At 35.8% G+C, this 21,633-nt stretch overlaps 1 protein-coding gene across 2 annotated transcripts in view; it reads left to right on the forward strand.

The window, feature by feature from the left end:
* The window catches only part of LOC139131140 (malonyl-[acyl-carrier protein] O-methyltransferase-like), a 32,856-nt gene that overhangs the window by 5,498 nt on the left and 5,725 nt on the right, over positions 1–21,633 (forward strand). The window contains exons 3-4 of one of the 2 annotated variants that reach the window (XM_070697100.1): positions 4,996–5,306; positions 7,619–7,754. In XM_070697100.1, coding sequence (XP_070553201.1) covers positions 4,996–5,306; positions 7,619–7,754 — 447 coding nt within the window. The remainder of the gene's footprint in view (positions 1–4,995; positions 5,307–7,618; positions 7,755–21,633) is intronic. The other variant, XM_070697102.1, reaches the window with a different exon arrangement.

The following is a 21,633-nucleotide window of genomic DNA, read 5'->3' on the forward strand; positions in this document are numbered from 1 at the left end:
AACAAGCTACATCTATACATTTACATATATGTTTTAAAATTTATCTAAATGTACTTTGCTTGAGGTGGAGGTAAAAAGTACATGTGTGTACACGAAATTAAATTCGAAATTTGGATTCATCAAAAATGTTGATTCAATGTACGTGGTAAAGTATGATAAAACTGTAAACATTTTTCCACTATACAACTAGCAATATCTGTGGTTTTGTAAAGGTTGATTATTGATATAAATGTACTCGGTAAGAATAGGGTGCTTAATAGTACATATGGGTACAAGAAATTTGAATTTTGAATATCACGAAAAATGTTGATACACTACACATGTGAGCCGATGAGAAAGCTATGAATAACCAGATATGAACTGAAAATGCTCACGTGTTTCATTATATTGCAGTTATGTGTAAATTTGAACCTTTGCCACATGTTTGCAACTTCATTGAAAGTGTTATGATCAACATAATGAATAATATTCAGCACAGTTTAATTCGAAATCCAAGTATATATCCCTAATCAGGAAAATTTATTAAAATATGCAAATTAGGAATCGACTGAAATGTTCTCATTAAATATTCAAATTAGGAATTGGCTGAAGTAAAAATGTTAAATGACTTTCAATAATATCGTATCATAGTATCTTTAATGTAAAAAGCAATTCGTCAACTTTGGTCTAGTCATAGACAGTAGAAGGGGAAGATGGTCCAGTCAAGACAGATAAATATCCCTAATTAGGAAAGTTCATTAAATATGCAAATTAGGAATTGGCTGAAGTAAAAAAGTTTAATGACTTTCAATAATGTTGTTTTATTGTATCTTCAATATATGTTGCAAGATTAATCAACTTCAGTCGAGTCAATTCAGATATATATCCCTAATTAGTGAAGTTCATTTAGTATGTAAATAAGGAATTGGCTGAAGTGAAATTGCTTAATGATTTTCAATAATGTTATATCATAGAATCTTCAATGTACACAGCAAGTTTCATCAACTTTGGTCATGGCAATTCAGATATATATATCTAATTATGAAAGTTTATTAAATATGCAAATAAGTATTTGGCTTAAGTAAAAATGCTTAATGGCTTTCAAATAATTACAAAACTTCATGAAATATGCAAATGAGCTACTTATTAAATTGACACTGCTCAATGCTTCTCAGTAAAATTGGATATTTATCAGATCCACATCTGTAGCAAGTTTCATCAAATTTAATGCTGTAATTTTTTAGTAATATCACTAATTACAAAGATCATTAAATATGCAAATTAAGCCTTAATTAACTTAACACTACTAAATCCTTAACAACACAGTTAGATATCTGTCGGATCAGTATATGCAGCAGTTTTCATCACATTTGATGCAGTTATTTCGGAGTTATATGACTAATTATAAAACTTCATGAAATATGCAAATGAGCTATTTATTAACTTGACACTGCTCAATGCTTCTCAGTACAATTGGATATTTATCAGATCAACATCTTTAGCAAGTTTCATTAAATTTAATGCTGTAATTTTGGAGTAATATCACTAACTACAAAGTTAATTAAATGTGCAAATGAACCCTTAATTTACTCCACACAACTAAATGCTTTACACCACCATTAGATATATGTCGGATCAGTATCTGCAGCAGATTTCATGACATTTAGTGTGGTCATTTTGGAGTTATATGACTAATTACAAAACTTCATAAAATATGCAAATGAGCTATGTGTTAACTTGACACTGTCAAATGCCTCTCAGTACAATTAGATATTTATCAAAACAATATCTGTACCAAATTTCACTGACTTGGGTGCCGTAATTTCAGAGTTATATACCTAATTACAAAGTTCATGAAATATGCAAATCAACCCTTAATTAATTTCACACTACTAAATGCTTCACACTACAGTTAGATATCAGTCGGATCAGTATCTGCAGCAGATTTCATCACATTTGGTGAAGTTATATCGGAGTTATATGACTAATTACAAACCTTCATAAAATATGCAAATGAGCTATTTATTAACTTGACACTGCCTAATGCTTCTCAGTATAATTAGATCTATATCATATCAATATTTGTTGCATGTATCATCAAGTTTGGTGCTGGAATTTCAGAGTTATCTAACTAATAACAAAAGTTAATGAAATATGCAAATGAGAAGATAATTGACATGACACTCACAGTATCATCATAATGTTCTTAGATTGTCGTTTGTGAAAAGTTTCATGAAATTTTGTGTAGTATCTCTTGATATATGTGTACACTGTCATTACTGTCTCCATAGGGAAACCATTGTACGGAAAAAACGATATTGCATAACTTCATTAATATGCAAGCCACACTAACCAAAATCTAATCACTTCTTGCAAGTAGCATATGGTACCTGTGTACCAAATCTGACTTGAATCTGTTCAGGCGTTTTTGAGTTATCGTGTAAACAGACAGACAGACAGACAGACAGACAGACAGACAGACACACACACACACACACACACACACACACACGGACAGACAGACAGACATCGCTATGACTTTAGCCCACGTGTTTACACACGTGAGCTAATAAATACTGATTCACAAGGCCTGGTATTTGCAATGTTTATAGAGTGTTCCGACAATAATGAGTTGTGCAAACACACATTCTGAACTACTAGTACTACACTAAGGAACATAGGCCACCCAGACAGTATTAATGAGCTTATTGTTGAGTTTTTCTCACTGTTTTCTCTATCAGTTCCTCTCCTTTTCTTCATCACAGTCCCTCTATGGATATAGGGACTGTGTCTTCATGCTCTGACAGATCGGAGTAAATAAAATAAACGGTTATATAATCTAACCTAGCCTCTTAACTCACCCGTTACAAGGACGTTTATCTCTCATATATAATACACATCTTGTAATTAATCAGTCAACACAACTAATTATGCTAATCCGTGCACTTATCAAGAGTTGGTCAACATTGCAAAGATAGAGATGTAAATGAAATTCGCGATGTTGACCAACCGGTAAAATCCCTGATAAGTCCACGGATTAGCATAATTAGTTGTGTTGACTAATTAATTACAACATGTGTGTATGAGAGATATACGTCCTTGTAATGGGGTGTAAAACAAATAAAGAGTCACAGAGGCTAGGTTAGGTTATATAACCATTTATTTTATTTACTCCGATCAGTCAGAGCATGAAGAAAGGAGAGAAAATGATAGAGAAAACTGTGAGAAAAACTCAGTAATAATTTTTGGGCCGCCTGTGTAAGGACCGAGACAGTCGCACCTATTTAGACCTAGGACTATGGCGAGAGTGTCTAGCTTTTGTTAGCCCATGGGCCTAAAAGTCGACGATTTATGGATAGCCTACGCTGCTAACCATTTCACCAACAGTATGGCAATACAATTGGTATTTTTTTTAAATCTATTATGGCGGTCAAACCGCGTGACCGATCCATATGCCTTTGGCAAACTTTACAGTACTCACACTAAAATGACTTTTATCGGTATGCTAATGAAAGTCATGCGTGAGAGTAAGGACGAAGTCTACAGTTGAAGTGAACAGTTTTAAATACTCCATGGAAAATCAGCCGAAATACGTACGAGCCAGAGGTTTTGTTCACATGAGCAGTTAGGGAATGCGCAATAATTAGAGTTCAGGCAGATAAGATAGGTCATTTTACTGAATTACTCTCACTCTCATTTTGCCATTCAAAGTCCCGACCAAAGTTTGGCCTCTTCCTACCTCCATGCACAGACCGATTGCAGAGAGGGTTTACATTGTCAACGTAAATGCTTACTTCGATCGAAAATGACATGATATGCCTCGGTAACCCAGTGAACATAATACTTCTCTACATTAAAATGATAAATGAAGTTGAACGGGGATATCGTATTGAAGAAATGAAAACCTACACGAATGCTTGTTGCGACGAACATTGTTACCATAGCTGGCCAAGGTTTGTTTTACAGATCACGCGATTGGCTAATTTCAAAAGCTGATTAACACGGGGACCTCTCCAGGCGACCCAAACGAGGTAAAATCATCATACAATGACTTGAAAATCGCTGTTTTTCCAGTAATTTTTTGAGATGTGAGGTCAGGTAAACCCCGAATTATCTAGTTATGTCTATTATTGGTCTCGTCATGCTACTTTTCACTCGATGGCTCTTAAATAGAGTGTTATTTTAGGGCTCTGAAATTGGGATGCATGAGCTTGGAAGGCGGCTGAGCTCGCACCCCTTGTTTAAGTAAATGAAGAGATAGCCTAGACCCTATTTCTTTGCTTTCGCCTCCGTGCCTCGATATTTATTTATTTTGCACAAAATGATACATAAAACACCATAAAATGAACAAAATTGTGCATGGATTACACAGAAAAGTCTGAAGACTTATTTCCACAGTGTTCCATATTGACAAAAGACTAACAAAAGAATGGAAAAAATAAAACGTGAGAAATCAGACAACAGAGAGGAAAACAAGCACTTCCAAAAGATAAGTAAAACGGACTAAAGAACTGTCAAAGTTTGTTTTAAAGTAAATAAAGGAAGGACCAATTCTTTGACATTTCGTGGTCAATTATTGACAAAACATCAAGCTACTCTAACATAAACAAGTGATGCAATCTTTGCATATCAGAAAAGTTGCACATTATCAATGCTGAAAAAAGCTACGCTGTTAAACAAATGCTCTGAGTTCTGAGTTGGTTTCAAAATGTCACCACCAAAACAAATATTATCCATCAAATTTTAACACCACCTACAATTAGAACAGTACGTCCCAAACATATAAACGAGAGTGTTGGGCTAAGAATCCTTTCACTTCATCTTTCTGAAGATTGCAGGATGCATGAAACTTAAGTAACAGAAATTATTACTTTGTATTTAAGGTACTTGTAATATATATATATATATATATATATATATATATATATATATATATATATATATATATATATATATATATGTTTGTGTGTATGTGTGTATATCTTTGTACATCTATCTGTGTTTTTCATAAAACAGCCTTGGACATCTCCCCAGAGATGATCAAAGAAGCCAAGGAAATCTCCACAGCTGAGAACATAACCTACAGTGTTGGCGATGCTACAAAGCTGTCCACATATGAAGAGTATAGAAATTCATTTGACAAAGTTGTCGCATACTTTAGCTTACACTGGATGAAGGATTTCAAGACTGCCGTGGAAGGCATACACCAGAGTTTGAAACCAGGTGGTCAGTGTTTCATGAATATGATACAACGTTATCCAAACGTGATCGACAATATAACAGCTCTCAACAGTTACACAAGTCCAAAGTGGGAAACCTTCATGAAGGTAACATCTCATTTCAAACTACGTGTTTTATCGGTCTTTGTATCAGAGACTTATTTTAAAAGCACAGGACAACATAGGTGGTGAATACTAAATTAATGGTGATTATATCAATCAGTTATAAAAACATCATGGGTAAAATGTCGTATATGACAAACGGAGCACAGCACAGACTATGAACAAAGTATCCGTGCATGTAATACAGTCAAAGTAGTGAAGGAAAGATAAAGGGAACACCAGTAAAACAACAACAGAAGTTTTTCAAAAGAGTAACCATATCCTACCCCTCATGTGGCACCAGCCATATACTAATACGTAAGTCAAAATAGGAAATGGTAACGATCTACAGACTGACATCACTGACACTCTATGATAAAACTATGAACAACTTTTTTTCCCAATTCAAAACTAGGTAAATCTGTGCATTTATGTACATGTGATTATTGATATGAAAATGTTCTTGATTAGACTAGAGTTGTTTCAAGTCCCTGGTTGTACAAGAAATTTGATTTTGGAATTTCACTAAAATGTTGATTCACTGTACACTGTAGTCTATGAGAGAACTATGCACATTTTTAAATATAAAACTAACAATATCTTTCCATTTATGTACTTTTATTGCATTTATGTATATTGCATTTATGTATTTGATAATTGATGTACACTTTTCCACCTGTTGCATATGTTTTTGTCTCTTATCTTTCATCAGTTTTAACTGTTCAAGGTGTTAAATGTATTTTGTTGGTGATTTCCTATTCAGGAGATATCACACAGACAACAAAGGTTTGGCCATAAAATCAGCTTCTGTCAAAAGTAATCCTCCCCAAAGATAGGTTTATTAAAAGTGACCCTCCCCCTTGAACAGTTTTCTAAAACGTGACCTAAAGTGCTGGCTGGTATTGGTTTTAAAGATATGGACTGTACACAGGATGTTCCAATGTCCTTGTATTTTTGTTTCGACAAGGTTTAGCAAACATTCTGCCGTTCGCACGACGCCGGCACGGTCTACCGAACAGGTAGTGAGCGTGTGGCGTAACAGCATGTCGCTCGCACGACGACTGTTGACATGACAACTCTCAGCGCCGTGCCGTACGACGATCAAGCGCGATCGAAATCAGGAGAGATTTAAAGCAGAGGACAAGTTTTGATCGGTTGCAATTGTAATGGCATTTGAATCCCGGTGTCTTTCTTCTTGGGTTCATTGAGATATGGAGGATTTCAGTGATGTCGCGCGTGAAGCGGACTTCTTCGTATAGTTTATGAATGAAGCCTGTTCACATAAATATCCCGATATTTATGCGCAAGGTGATTTAAAAAAGCCTTAAAATTTATGGTTTTTCGTACAATTCAGTAAAATTCACTGATATAAATTATTACGATCACGCCTAAAATATAGAAAAGAGAGAAAACTGTCGTACTTCTGAACGAGTACATTCGCAAAGAATGCTGGGATTTAATTTTGGAATAGCGCCCTCTGTGTCAATAATTAGCTGCAAGCATTGCCAGTTTTTAGACGGAACGCTTTAGTTTCAGCTTGCAAGTGGAAGTTGGGCTGTGTAGTTACTACTGCAACGATAATGATGGCCCAATACGTTCCTTGTTAAACACAATAGGTAGTAATCATGGTAAAAATTGCCAATTTTTGACGAACATTTTCACACATTACAGAAAATCTATAACTGCAGGGTATGACATCGTGTACGTGAACTGTTTTCATCAGAGTGTAAACTGAGCATAGTTGTCGTACAAACGTATATAGCTAGTAACAATTAATTTTATCCTTTACTGTTACTAATCATGAATCAATACAAATAACATATCAAATATTAAGCCCTGGCGCGACACCAAGGCCCTATATCATATTATTTGAGAATAACAACAATTTACGATAAAATGTGCAGCATATACTCAACCAGCGTAAGCTGTGCCTCAGAAAGTTAACCACCAGTAACTTTAAGTTGGTTTAGAAAGATGTTTTAAAATGCATTTACCAAAAAAGTTGGCAGAAGAATGGTATTTTGTGAAAGGAATTTAAAACGGACTGAAAAGCCTGCTGAAGGTGTGCTAGCCACATCGAAACGTTGCTGTAAACAAGTTATCCTTTACACAATACGACCTAAAGGTTCTACTTGTCAACGTATTTTGTTATATATATATATATATATATATATATATATATATATATATATATATATATATATATATATATATATATGTATGTATATAATATATATAGTTGTGTGTGTGTGTGTGTGTGTGTGTGTAATAGATTGTATGCTTAATATATATATATATTCAGTACTTGTATATTTCAGGGTTATGAACATGATTACTACCCTTTCAAAGGAAGTGTTGGAGAATTTCAGCAAATGCTGGTTGGTATCGGTTTTAAAGATATCGACTGTACACAGGATGATCCAAAGTTTTTTTTCAAAAAAGATGAGGGAAAAGGTAAGCTTTTCTTAAGTTTTACATTTTGTTCCTCTCTTGCAGCAAGATCTTTTGACTAACTGCTGGAAATTTATTTTAAAATTGCCCTCTTAAAATGAAAACTACTGATTTTGAATTTATAATACAAGTCATGACATCTCAGAGACCGCGATCAACAAGCATGCTCTTTTAACTACTCTGTTTCCTACCTCATCAGTTTATGGCTGGCTGCACTGAGCATTGTAACTGTGCTTTGCTAGAATCTATAATTGCCTCCTAAATGAAAGAATCGGTCGTGGTCTGTGTACTACTGAAATCGGAACAAAACTCAATCAGTTGATATTTGAGAACGGCGATTGAAATAAAAGAAACATAAGGGGTGAAAGACCATCTGCTACTCTTACAATTTTTAACAATTTCACATTTTAAATTAAAAAGAGACAATTTTTGAGAAACATAAATTGTGCAGAGTAATATTTTTCACTAATTTGTAGAGCTTAATTGAAAAGTCAGTGGCATCTCCATGTCTGTCAGTCTCTATGTATTTTTTTATTTATCCATCATCCAAAAGGCGAAAGCCTAATTATAGGATGAGGTACCCATAACCTACTGTCCAACTGAGCCATGAGAAGTAAAGTACCTTGCTCAAGGGCACAACACCGTGCGGCAGTCTCGAACTCATCATCCCAAACAGTGAGTTCGTTACTCTGGACCTTCCGGGCCTCGAACTAACCAGCCTCCGATAGTGAGTCCTGTACTCTAACAACTGTCCCACGGTGCCTCCACATACATACATACATACATACATACATACATACATACATACATACATACTTACGTACGTACGTACATACATACATACATACATACATGCATGCATGCATGCATACATACATACATACATACGTACATACATACGTATGTACGTACGTACGTACGTACGTACGTACATACATACATACATACATACATACATGCATGCATACATACATACGTACGTAGGCCTATGTACGTATGTATGCATGCATGTACGTATGCATGCATGCATGCATATATGTCTGTCTGTCCATACATCTGTCCGTCTGTCCATCCATATCAAAATCTAAAAAACTGTAATTAGGGGTTATTACACGAAGTTTGGGCGATACCGCGTCGTATTCGAGCGATGTGTCCGTATTTTGACGAGTTGCGCAGCAACGAGTCAAAATGCGGACACATCACGAGAATACGACGCGGTATCGCCCAAACTTCGTGTAATAACCCCTTTATCATACATGCATGCTTTGGTTATGACTGTTTTCACAAGGACGTTCCGAAATTAGCAAGGAAATCCACTGAAATCGACCTTGCTTGTTCATCGCTGTACTGATAAAACCGTATCACTTCTTGATATTATTCCGCTGTTGGGCCATTCCACTTCAAAGGAGGGTTTATGGCACACTTTTGAAGCGAACAATTTAAATATTAAGATGTCGACACAGGTTTTCACACTTTGAAGAGGATTTATTTTTAGCTTGAAATGGCGGTGGAAGTAAAAAATAGGCTGGAGTGTGTAAAATGAGTGTGTTTTCGTGTTTTGAAACATACACTCATCCCTTCGCGAAAGTTATGAGGCCGGCCAAAATCGGGTCAAAATACTCACGCCGCAACGTACGATTTCAAACTCACCCAGCAGCTGATCAGCAAAAAAACAAGCAGCTCTGCGACATCTATGAATGCACAGTGGATATAATAGCCGTACCAGTCAGTTTATCTCCAAGAATTATACATGTCCTCAGTCGTCAAATATGCCGAATTTACCATCTTAGAAAGGAATTTGTGAGCGGATTAGGGAAAACATGAAGTGAGTACTGTAAGCTTTAGCGTCGTAACTCGTTCGTGATTATGTTGCTGTACGAATAAAACATTTCAAAGGTATTTTCATCGTCTGCTCGTATATTTTCCTTACTGGCTTGCCTAAATAGAACTAATTTTCTTTCACGACAACGTAAACGAAAGTTTTACTTTCCCTAGTATCTTGCTTGTCTCCGAAACCCACATCGGTGCCACGGGCACAATAGCGCTGATCGCAAATGACATCAGTTCTCTCTCATTAATATGCAAAAATAAACATTTGTCTGCATTTTCCGCATAAACGACGAAAATAAAACCTGCGAGTGTTAGAATGGCTATTTAGCATCACACTTATTGGTATGATTGATGATTGAGACTACTAGCGGCAACAACAGCCGCGCATACAACGACAAAATTTGTCCGAATTTCAGCTTATTTGTACGAATGTCGCGCGCGTGCAGCTATATTTAGTAACACACCCGAAATCACGATCAACGCTATCATGACCTGTGAATCTCACTGAAAGACCTGTAAAAATAGGGAATATAATATGTGCACATCATCGTCTGTTGCGAGTATTTTCAGTGCGGTTGGATTTTTGAGGCTCATTTATGGCAGTAAACGATATAATTCACCACTCAGATACTTAAAGCGCAGTGGTCGTCGCGCTGCGCGTGCGTGATTTCTTTGTTGATAAACATAAATTTTGTAAACATAAGTCTTCTCAACTTCAATAGGAGTGAGATGGGAGCTAGTCCCCCACTTTGTTAAGGCCATTGTAAGACTCAACATCATGCAATAGTAAAATATTAAGATCGGAAACGAACTTCAGTGGTGTATTTCTATCTATAAACTCGTGTAGAGCTACGAACATTGGGACACTACACTCAGCACATTATGTCGCTGAGTTTACTGCACGCAGACCACAGTGAACAAAAACGTTTGATCGCGCGCGATCACGCTGGTTATACACAATGCTATGGTACAGTACAGTGAAAATACATAACTAAAATTGTAAACATTGCCTATATATGTAGACCAGCAACAAGCACAATGCCTAACACAAAACTACACTCAAGACCATGATCGGCAAGCCAGAGCAGGACACGGGAGATGTTGTTGGGAGACGGTCACCGCGTTGACGTACACGGATATAGAGAATCCGGTCCCACAACGTACCGGCCCGCGACGACTTGGCCCACAACCAACTGTTGATCACCATGCCTTACTTCTCCTAGTATTACGTGGTTAGAAATAGTAAAATGACAGGAAACAATAGACAAAACGAGCGGGTTTTCGCGGCATTTTGGAGGAAAATTGCACGGCTACACCGTGCATAGACGTATCGAGAGATCCTGTGCCCCGGTCCTGTGCACGGTCATGGCAGTGATCCAACCGCTAGCTTGTGCAGGCCTACCGGTGCTGGGCAAACTTCGTTGTTGTACCTCCTGATTGCTGGGTAGGTCTGAATCCTCTTTCAAGAGAGATAACCCCACATAACAAGAAGACCTATGAAAGGTCCTTCGCTTGACTTGACACCTGTACTCGGAATTCTCGTTTGCACCCCAAAACGGGTAAACTTTGTAGTTGAGTTGGATTCTTCACAGCCGAGTGTAGCGCGCCATATACCCGGTTTGACACGGACGTTCATACAGACCACGGAACGGAACAGATGCAGAGATGCTTCTTGCTGCAGCGGGCATTGCTCTGCGAGCTGTAGATTTCTGTAGTTTGGGTTGTTGTCTTTGTACTCCTGTCAGGCCTCTTGAAATGAAACTCTCGTCCTTGCTAGCGATGTCGAAAACTAGAGCCGGTCGTTGATAGTCTGTTGGCGTATACATGCGTACATGCGTACGTCTAGCTCTATGGCTCTAGCAATAACAGTAGCCGAGCCCCATTCAACTGATTCAAAAAATCATGAGCAAATGTTATCTGAATCCAGCGTGCAATTATTGTTGAATATTTAGCAGATATTTAACGTAGATTAATTGACCTTTTATTGCGTGTTACATTTGGTTAGTTGGTATGCTTGTGACAGATCAGCCGCCATTTTAACAAGCGGCAATATCGCAAACATTACAGTCAACCCGTAACATGTGCGGCGTTCTTGGATTTGTTTACAACAGAGGGGGACCCCCTCAGGAGGATGCGCAGCGCGACGACCACTGCGCTTTAAACACGTCAACAGGAAACTTTTCATACAGCGGTTCTGTCAACCGAGATCGTAATCTTCGGCAGCGCAGAGTAGACGACATGAAAACACCACCGTGTTGGGACTGGCCGTGAACGATTACAGTTGTCGGGTCGGTAAAACATACACATTTTCAATGCGTTCGTTTGTATGTTTTTGGTACAACTGTACTTGTACCTATTAAGTGCAATGCCCATGAACTGACTGCAAACAACAAAATTTTGACCATAATCACATTCACAATGACGTTTCGGAGTGTCACAAGTCTATTCGCTCAGCAGTTTTACATATATGTGAACATCCCAGCATTTGTTCAATTTGTGACGAAACTGCAATAATTATTTTTTGGTATATTTGTTCCAGAAAAATGTTAAATATCTCATTCTTGTATTCCAGTTATAAATTTGTTCTCATGAAGTTATCATTTACAAAAAGTGTGCTAATGGGCAGCAAGAGTGCAAACTTGGTGAAAATCTCAAGAACTGTGGGTCAGAATTTTACCTCACGTGTTCACACACGTGAGTTTATGTCATACCGATGTCTGTCTGTCTGTCTGTCTTTCTGTTTGTCCGTGTGTGTATGTGTTAATGTTTCTCTGTGTCTGTCTGTCTGTTTACACAATAACGCAGACAGGTAGCATATGCTAATTTCAAGAACTGATAATTTTTGGTCAGAATTTTACCTCACGTGTTCACACACGTGAGTTTATGTCATACCGATGTCTGTCTGTCTGTCTGTCTTTCTGTTTGTCCGTGTGTGTATGTGTTAATTTTTCTCTGTGTCTGTCTGTCTGTTTACACAATAACGCAGACAGGTAGCATATGCTAATTTCAAGAACTGATAAGATTTTGGTCAGTGTGGTTTGCATATTATTAAGTTATGAAACATCATGTTTTTCATATAATGGTTTACTGGGGAGACAGTAATGACAGTGTTGACATATATCGATAAATACTGCGCAAAATTTCATTAGTTTTTTAACAGATAACCATCTCAGAACATTTTGATGATACTGTTAGTGTACATGTCATGTCAATTATCTTGTCGTTTGCATATTTAATGAACTTTTGTAACTAGTGATATAACTCTGAAATTCCTACACTTAATTTGATGAAACCTACAGCAAATATTGATCTGATATATATTTAATTGTACTGAGAAGCATTGGGGCACTGTCAAGTTAATAAATGGCTCATTTGCGTATGACTGCACCAAATTTGATGAAATATGCTGCAGATACTGATCCGACAGATATCCGACTGTTTTGAGAAGCATTGAGTAGTGTGAAATTAATTGCGGGTTCATTTGCATACTTTAGTGATGTACTCTGAAATAATGGCACCAAATTTGGTCAAACATACTACAGATATTGAGCTGATACATATCTAGTTGGCGCGTGAAGCACTAAGCAGTGTCAAGTTAATTATGGGTTCATTTGCATATTTAACGAACTTTGTCATTACTGCTATTACTCCGAAATTACAGCATCAAATTTGATGAAACGTGTTACAGATATTGATCTGATAGATATCTAATTTTCCAATGAAGAATTGAGCGGTTGCATATTAAATGAAGTTTAGCAATTAGTGATTTAACTCCGAAAGTATTATTTTCAAGTTGATGAAACCTGCCACATATAATGAGCTGACGGATATCTGACGGTTCTGTGAAGCGTACTACTATGTAATGAACCTGTTGTAAATCACGTGATCATATTCAGTTCACATCTGGTTTCATCATACATGTTGGTAATGATGTGTATAGAAACTTAACCAAAAACCACTAAGTCAATTCTAAGTTGTTTTCTTAAATGTTATTACTTGATGAATGACAAAGTATTGTTTACATAAATTCCACGAAATACAATATTACAAGAAGACATCTTTGCCCTGGTATGGTAAATTTTATCACCAATTTTGATGTACCAGGGTGAATAATGTATGTACGTGTGTCCATTGGAGCAATTGCCAGCCTTGGATATCACGCATCGTTATTGATGGACGGTGCATTAAAATGTGATCAGGTGCACTTAACATTATGAATATTACAAATTTAGGCCCTAAAAGCTATTAAGCATTGTTTGTTTGATTGTTTGTTTGTTATGCTTGTTTGTTTACTTTTTTACATATGATTATTTCCATATACAATAAAGAACAAGTGAAGATCTGTATTTTTGTTCATATTTGTAAACAAAGAACGGTGTCTGTGTTTTTTGTTTGTTTTTTGTTTACAAATATAGTCAATAAATGATACTGTAAAAAGTTTCCTATGCAATCCCTAATATGAAGTAACGCATACCCAACCTTTGCCATTAGGAGTAAGCACTCATGTGTGTCCACCACTCTCTGTGAATACTCACCCTTTCCAATGACTCACACATGAGCGCTTACTACTCTTGGAAAAAGGGGGTATGCCTTATTTCATATATGGAATTGTGTAAGAAACTTTTTGAAATATCATTTATATATTGTATTTGTAAACAAACAAGCAAAACAAACAAAAAACAAAAAAAAATAAACACCGTTCTTTGTTGACAAATGCAAACAACAAATACAACTCTTTATTGGTTTTTCATTGTGTATGGAAATAATCGTACTAAACAAATATGCACAAACAAACAAACAAACAAACAAATAAACAAGGAGTCTGAGTCTCCTGTGATTTAACCGAATGTGAGAAAAGTATAACTGAAGCTATTTTCTAAAAATATATTGTAGCCGTGATGGTTATGTAGCTGAAGCTTAAAAAGAATTTTAGAAAGCAAATTCTGTAAAACTTGCTCCATATTAACTCATAAAGAGTATGTGGTGAAAATTTTGAAACGTGAAAGAAGTGCGTCTATCTATTCTAGATCTGATGTTCAATCTTGAAAAACAGCGCGTACATCGCTTGAGAAAAGCCCCATCAAGGGGTAGAGGCCCTGTTGAAATTTTTGAATTATTTTGAGTGACTCAAGATCATCCACATTAATTTAAATATTGGGTTGCAATGTTTACGTGTAAACTTTGTTGACCAACTCCTACAAGACCGATTTATCACTGTACTGTCCAATAGCGGCTATAGACAGAATGTCCCTTATCCTACTCTATTTATGAGAATTGTGCAGTAAACGTCACTGTGGAGCAGGGAAACAGACTGTAGACTTTGAGCATGTGATTGTTGTTGAATCCTATATTCATCAATTACAGAGGCAGTAGAAAGTATAAGACCGGCCATATGGCAAAATGTCTAGCAAAATGGTGGTCATTTTACCAAATTGTAAAGAGCTTGGCGATAGTCTTTCCTAATAGCACAGTCAAACGTTCTCCAGACAGTCCTCCCTTTGGCTTTTGAATTCTAACGTATCAGTCGGGAAACTGATTAACGCACAATTTTTCCCAGACAGTCCTCTGTACAAGATCAGGCAACCGGGCTTTATGGAGTTTTTCTTAAATCTAAAAATGGCTTCTCCTGATGACCTAGGGGTCTAGTTTATTTGAAATGTTTTGTATGGCAAGCATGATCTTAGATCTTAAAAATTTGCTAATAAAAATGCGTGCGGTCACGTGACCTTGGCGGCCATATTGGATTTTCAAAAAATACCAATTTAATCTTTAAAATCACCTTCTCCAGAACCAACACACTGATTGAACTGAAATTTTACTAGTATCAGCCTTAATGTAGGTACTTAAAAGTGGTTTGCTAAAATCATTTGGATTTGTCTCGTGGTTTGCGGCAATTTTGGATTTTCGAAAAATACTAATTCATTCTTAAAAAATCTTCTCCTGAACAAACACACAAACTGAAACTTTAAACGAATCATCCTCAATGTAGATACTCTCAAGTTTGCTTATGGCATTTGGATCGGTCACGTGGTTTGGCGGCCATATTGGATTTTCGAAAAATACCAATTTAATCTGTAAAAATTGAAACTTTTATATCCTCGTCATTTGCATACGAATTCACCAATCAAAGTTCTGTTTTCAACATTTGTAGAATATATTGCAAGGCTCCTTCATGCCAAGTTTCAAGGTCAGAAAGCATGTTAATTTTGAGAAAAGTTTTTTACATTTTCAATGACCTTTGACTTGCCCTATTCCTATGCACAATGCTACGGCCGTATAAATCTGGCCTATACGAAAGTCCGGGAGGGTAACGTCAGGTATGTGACCAAACTGCACTCCTTAACCTTTGACACCTTTATCATACTGTAAGTCATTAATTATGCACATAAACGATTCCTAGCTTGCTAATAGAGCTGGAGGTCTGATTTATGGTATACAAGTATATATGGGAACAAAGGTTTTTGACGAAATATCTTATGACCTGCAACTTATTTTACCTCATTAGTAATCGGCTCAGTCACAATCAGGGTGCTCTAGAGTGTTTCACTTTTGTCAAAATTTCATCTTGTAGACACATATCTAAATTTACTAAATTCACAAAGCTTAAGGTTTGGTACATATTTGCTTGAAAAGTTGTGAACCAAACTTTCTCAGTATTTCCATGGCAACTAGTTCTTTGTTGTGTTGACACACCGTCACGGACACTAGAAAATATTATGAGTTGATGGAGAAATAACATAGTAGACTATAGAACATTTGTACAAATATTCTTTTTAAAAGTTTAACCAGAAAATATATACATCTGTTGTAGAAAATAAGGTGAATGTATCGGGATTTTACCCAGCTTTGCATGATTTCCTGCAAAATGATTTGTTACGAAAAAAAAAAAATTTTCATTTTTTTCTCCCCATGAGCTTATGATTCCTCTCGTTTACAGATTTGCCCTTTAGTACATTTAAATTATTTTTTACTGCAATTGTTGACGTCTTTAGAAAACATTAATAGTATTTGCAGCAAAATTTTGCTCATTTTTTGTTAGTTTTCTAGTCATTTTTGTAGTATGGTAAAAGCGTCACGGACACTACACATTCAGGAATATGTGTGTGAAATAAACTATTGTTAATTATAACCAGTAAACCTGTAAAAACAGTAAAATTATGACAAGAATTGATTACCAACAAATCAAAAACATATTATTTAGGAAGTCTGACATAAAGAATATTTTTAGTACTGGTATTTTTCAATAACCAGAAAATTTTATCAGAAATACAACACTGAATGCCAAAATTCTTGAGATAACTGGTATGCAGACAATGATAACTGGTATGTAGAAAATGCTAAACAATACAAAACTGTCCTATTAACACTATAAAGTGAACAATAAATGATTTACTTAACATTTGGTTTCCAACATATTATTGTGATCTGTATTTCAGTAGCGTCACGGACACTGCACATCTAAATAATTAAAGGGGGAACTTCTTTACCAGTTTTAATAGACGATATTAAACACAAATTCTCTATATCAGAAGTCTAATTAAAGTCATGAAGAGTATAATATAATACTCTCTTGCCACTCATAGTGATATTTGTAGGTGACTTGAGTATTTTAATTATTTGGTCAGCATCTATTGTGTATAAGGGGGAAAGATGTTGCAAAGCTGACTATTTATGGTGGTACTGCAGTAGTGTGGGCTCCATTACGGATCTTTGTCAATAGTGATGTATATAAGGGGAGGATTAATGTCCCGTAATGTTATGTTTCTCTTTTATCCCCTTGTTTGCATTATAAGGTTGTATTATTTGTGTTTGATAAAATTTCAGTCTTGTGTTGTTTGTTTATGGAAAGCTATGTTTGTTTATGGAAAGCTATGGCCAGACATAGTCGGATCTAGCATGTGGTGTCTTTTGAATGCTGTGATCCTGTGTCAGATATTTTGATTTTTATATGCTTGTTCTTGTTGTCGTTTTCATGTGTTATTGGCTTAAAAAATAAAGCCAATATATCCATATTTTTATCTTGTGTTGAGATTTTTTGTGAATTTTGTTTTTGACAATTGTGTCTTTTATGTTTTTGTTTCTTTTGTAGGCTGTTATTGGGGGTTCAGGGAAAAGGGTTTTTAATGTTTCGTCCTTTTCAAGTTCCTCCCGATATTTTGCAAGACTTTCTTTCAAGTCTTTTGTTTTAGTTTATGGTCTATATGTTGTTGTGAAGATTAGATTATTTGTTGTTTCCTTCTTTATTTGTCTTGTACTTTTTGTTGAGTTCAATTCCTGTGTTTGATTTCTGTTGTAATTCTAGTTATTTCTTTTTCCGTGTATTCTCTGTAAATTAATTTGCTTGTAAAGAAATCAACTATCTCCTTGAAATCGTTTGGGTCATTGGATGTACAGAAGTATCTGAGAATTTCACCTTCAATTAGTCCTTTAAAATTTGATTTGGGTAACATGATTCTCTGTCCAGGTATTGGAATGTTCCAATTAGTTTTGTGTGGGTTTTAATATCCAAAATATTTTCTTGGTTGTGCCTTGGGCCCTTCAAAATTTTGACGTCGAGAAATGTTATTTTTTTTCTAGTGATTCCTTAACTGTAAATTTAAATGTGGGTGCGCATTTTGTTTATTCTATAGCTAAACTCTGCCAGTTGGTTTTGTGTTCCAGTAAAAATGATGAAAATGTCATTTCTGAATCTTTTCCAAAAGTGAATCACATTTTGGTATTCAGAGATGATTTCCATTTCCAGTTTATGAAATGCAATCATGGCAATCCCCAGCAATGCATTTCAGCCCATTAAACAGCCACATATTTTGCGGTAGAGTTCATTGTTGAATAGCCCAAAGATTTGAAAGAAAGTCTTGCAAAATACTGGCAGGAACTTAAAAAAGACGAAACAATAAAAATCCTTTTCCCAAACCACCCAATAATAACCCACGAGAAGAAACAAGAACATAAAAGACACACTTGTCAAAACAAAGTTCACAAAAAGAGACAAAACTTTAACAATAATCTCAACACAAAATAAAAATATAGAAATATTGATGTTATTTGAAGCCAATAAGACGTGAAAACATCAACAAGTATAACAAAAACAGCAAAATATCTGACCCAACAACTTAGGACAGACAGAACTTTGCGACTGAGGAGAAACCACACACTTGGGTTTCCAAACAGATTTCAGGATCACAGCATTCAATAAACATCACATGATAGACCCGACTATGTTTCACCATAGCGTTCCCTTAACAACCAACACACGACTGAAATTTCATCAAACACTAATAATACAGCCTTATAATGCAAACAAAGGGTTAAAACAGAAAAGTAATTTGAAGGGACATAAACCCTCCCCTTATATGCATCACTGTTGACAGAGATCTGTACTGGGCTAACATTACTGCAGCATCATCATAAAAAGTCAGATTTGCAACCACATTCCCCCTTATATAATTCAAAAACACATTTTCTTTTGTTTTTAAAATGATTTATTATGGTCTGTGAAGTTTACTTCAGATGTCAGGTGAATTTAAATGTAAATGCAGTAAAAACTCAGGTTAACCACTTGTTAGGTGTAGTGTCCGTGACATGAAGCCAGTTGCAAATGGAAAGTGGTTTAATGTGAAAGTAAATTAGTTTGTTCAGTGTTATGCCTTAATTTCACTATAAATAACATTTCTATCTTAAAGTTATATTGGGAAATAACTGATAACACAATTTCTGTTCCTTTTTTTTAAACCCCTATACCGTTATTTCATAGGACAGTTTTTTAACATTACAATCTTAAAAGGTAGAAAAACATCTTTCACTGGTTTAATATATTTCATTTGATGTCTTACTCAAAAACTAACTTACTCTCTTATAAAAATGTAACTTAGGCTGGTAAACAATAGAACTACCAGCTTAAATCACTGCAACAAGTAATGTATGGATTTGGTGTCACGGACACTACGGCTGTCACGGACACAACATTTGGCCCCTTTTTGATATACTTAAACAATACAAGTGGTAAATGGATTATATTCTTATAACACATAAGGAAGGCAAACAGGGCCACTTTGGCTAATGACATCAGATCTCTACTATCTTAATATGGCTGAAAGTTATGAGGGTGTCACGGACACTACAAAATTTTGGAACAAAAAATGTGGGCAGCTATCATGATTTCTCATTCACAATCAATAAGTTGACCCTATAAACATTTAGTACCAACTAATCACAGTTGGTCTTTTCAATCAAATAGATGTTTTAGGTGATAATACAGAGATAAATCAATGCTGTTGTCAAAATATAAAAAGCGTAACGACACAAAAATTTCACTTGTTATCACGCCATTTCCGTTCAAATCCATGTCTTCAGATGAAATAACTTGCAAAAGAAAGAAGGAATGCTATATGATACTTTAAATATTCTAAATAATCGAAAAAATAATCTAACAGTTTCAAAAAGTGAGTTTACAAAATGTGCTTTTTCAGATGAAACAGCGTAACGCCCATTTTGACCCATTTTTAGGGTACTTTTTTCACTGCTCAGCTAAAAATCATCACAAAAACTCCATTTTTTCGATGGGGCCTGTTTGGTTCTACGGGTTGTTTCATATTAAGAACAATGTTTCATTAAATTTTGCTCAACATTTTTTAATATTAGAGCGTAACATGTCGAAATCTGTCTAGAGCACCCTGATTGTGACTGACCCGAATGCATATACCCACTTCTGATTTCGCTCGTAGAGCTAGAGGTCAGATTTTAGTGTACAGTGATAAGGACAGAAACAATTTCTTTGAGAAAATATTACATGACCAGCCACTTCATGTACCTTATTAATTATGCACACATCTAATTTTGGCTAGATAATAGAGCTATATGTGCAATTTTTGGTGTAAAAGAATATATTTGGGAAGAACGTTTTTTTGATAATAAGCGAGGTAACCTTCTGTTCCTCTGCTCATTAATTATGCACATTTCTAATTCTTGGCGTGACAAAAGAGTTCGCGGTCTGATATTTGATATACAGGGATGAGTAGTGGAGAGAAGTTTTTTGACAAAATGCCATGTGACTTCGATGACCTTTGACCTCAAATATGCATATATGCCTAAAAAATAAGTAACCACAATTTCTACATTCTCCATATTTGGTATATCAGGAGACCCTATTTTACCACATCCTGTACAATCATTAATTTTGTGCATTTCTCATTTTGGGCTAGCCGATAGAGCTAGAGGTCTGAATTTTGATATACATGGATAAATTTTGAAACAAGTTTTTTGCCAAAATCTTTAAGAGACCCACATGACCTTTGACCTGAATTGTATAAATGTTCCTATCAATCTGTAACAAAAATGCTACACCCTTTAAATTTAATTCGATGAAGCACCTATCAGCATTAGAGTGTCATTGATTATCATTCTGGTACCTTTTGACAGTGTTTGCAAGTGCTTGGGCCCCGCCAATGCTGCTTGCAGCTGTAATCTTCCTTTCAGCCTCTTCATGTTCTTCTTCCGTAGTTCTTTTGCTCACCTAGAACTCAAACAACGCCTGATGAAATATTGTCAAACTTGCAGAGCTAACAGGTACATATAAGTGCTCTTGCACCTGATCCTAGAAATTTCGATTGGTCACATGACCCGGCGGCCATATTGGATTTTTCCAAAACTTTAAATGCCTTCTCCTGATGACCTAAGGGTCTGGTCGATTTGAAATTTGGTGTGTACCAAGCATGATATTAGGTCTTTGATATTTGCAAATAAAATTGGTGCGGTCACGTGACCTTGGCCGCAATATAGGATTTTTGAAAAATACCAATTTAATTTTTAAAAAATCTTCTTCTCCAGAACCAACACAGTGATTGAACTGAAATTTGACTCGTACCATTCTTAGTGCAAGCACTTTCAAGTTTGGTTTGGCCGCCATGTTGGATTTTGTGAAAATTCCAATTTAATCTTGAAAACTCCTCTCCTTTGCAATCAATGCACCGTTGAATTTGAAATTTCACTTGCGTCATCTCTGGTGTGATTACTTCTAAGTTTGCAAAAATAATTTCTATCAGTCATGTGGTTT

This window comes from Ptychodera flava, chromosome 4 (genome assembly GCF_041260155.1).
Source record: "Ptychodera flava strain L36383 chromosome 4, AS_Pfla_20210202, whole genome shotgun sequence".
Classification (NCBI taxonomy): Eukaryota; Metazoa; Hemichordata; class Enteropneusta; family Ptychoderidae; genus Ptychodera; species Ptychodera flava.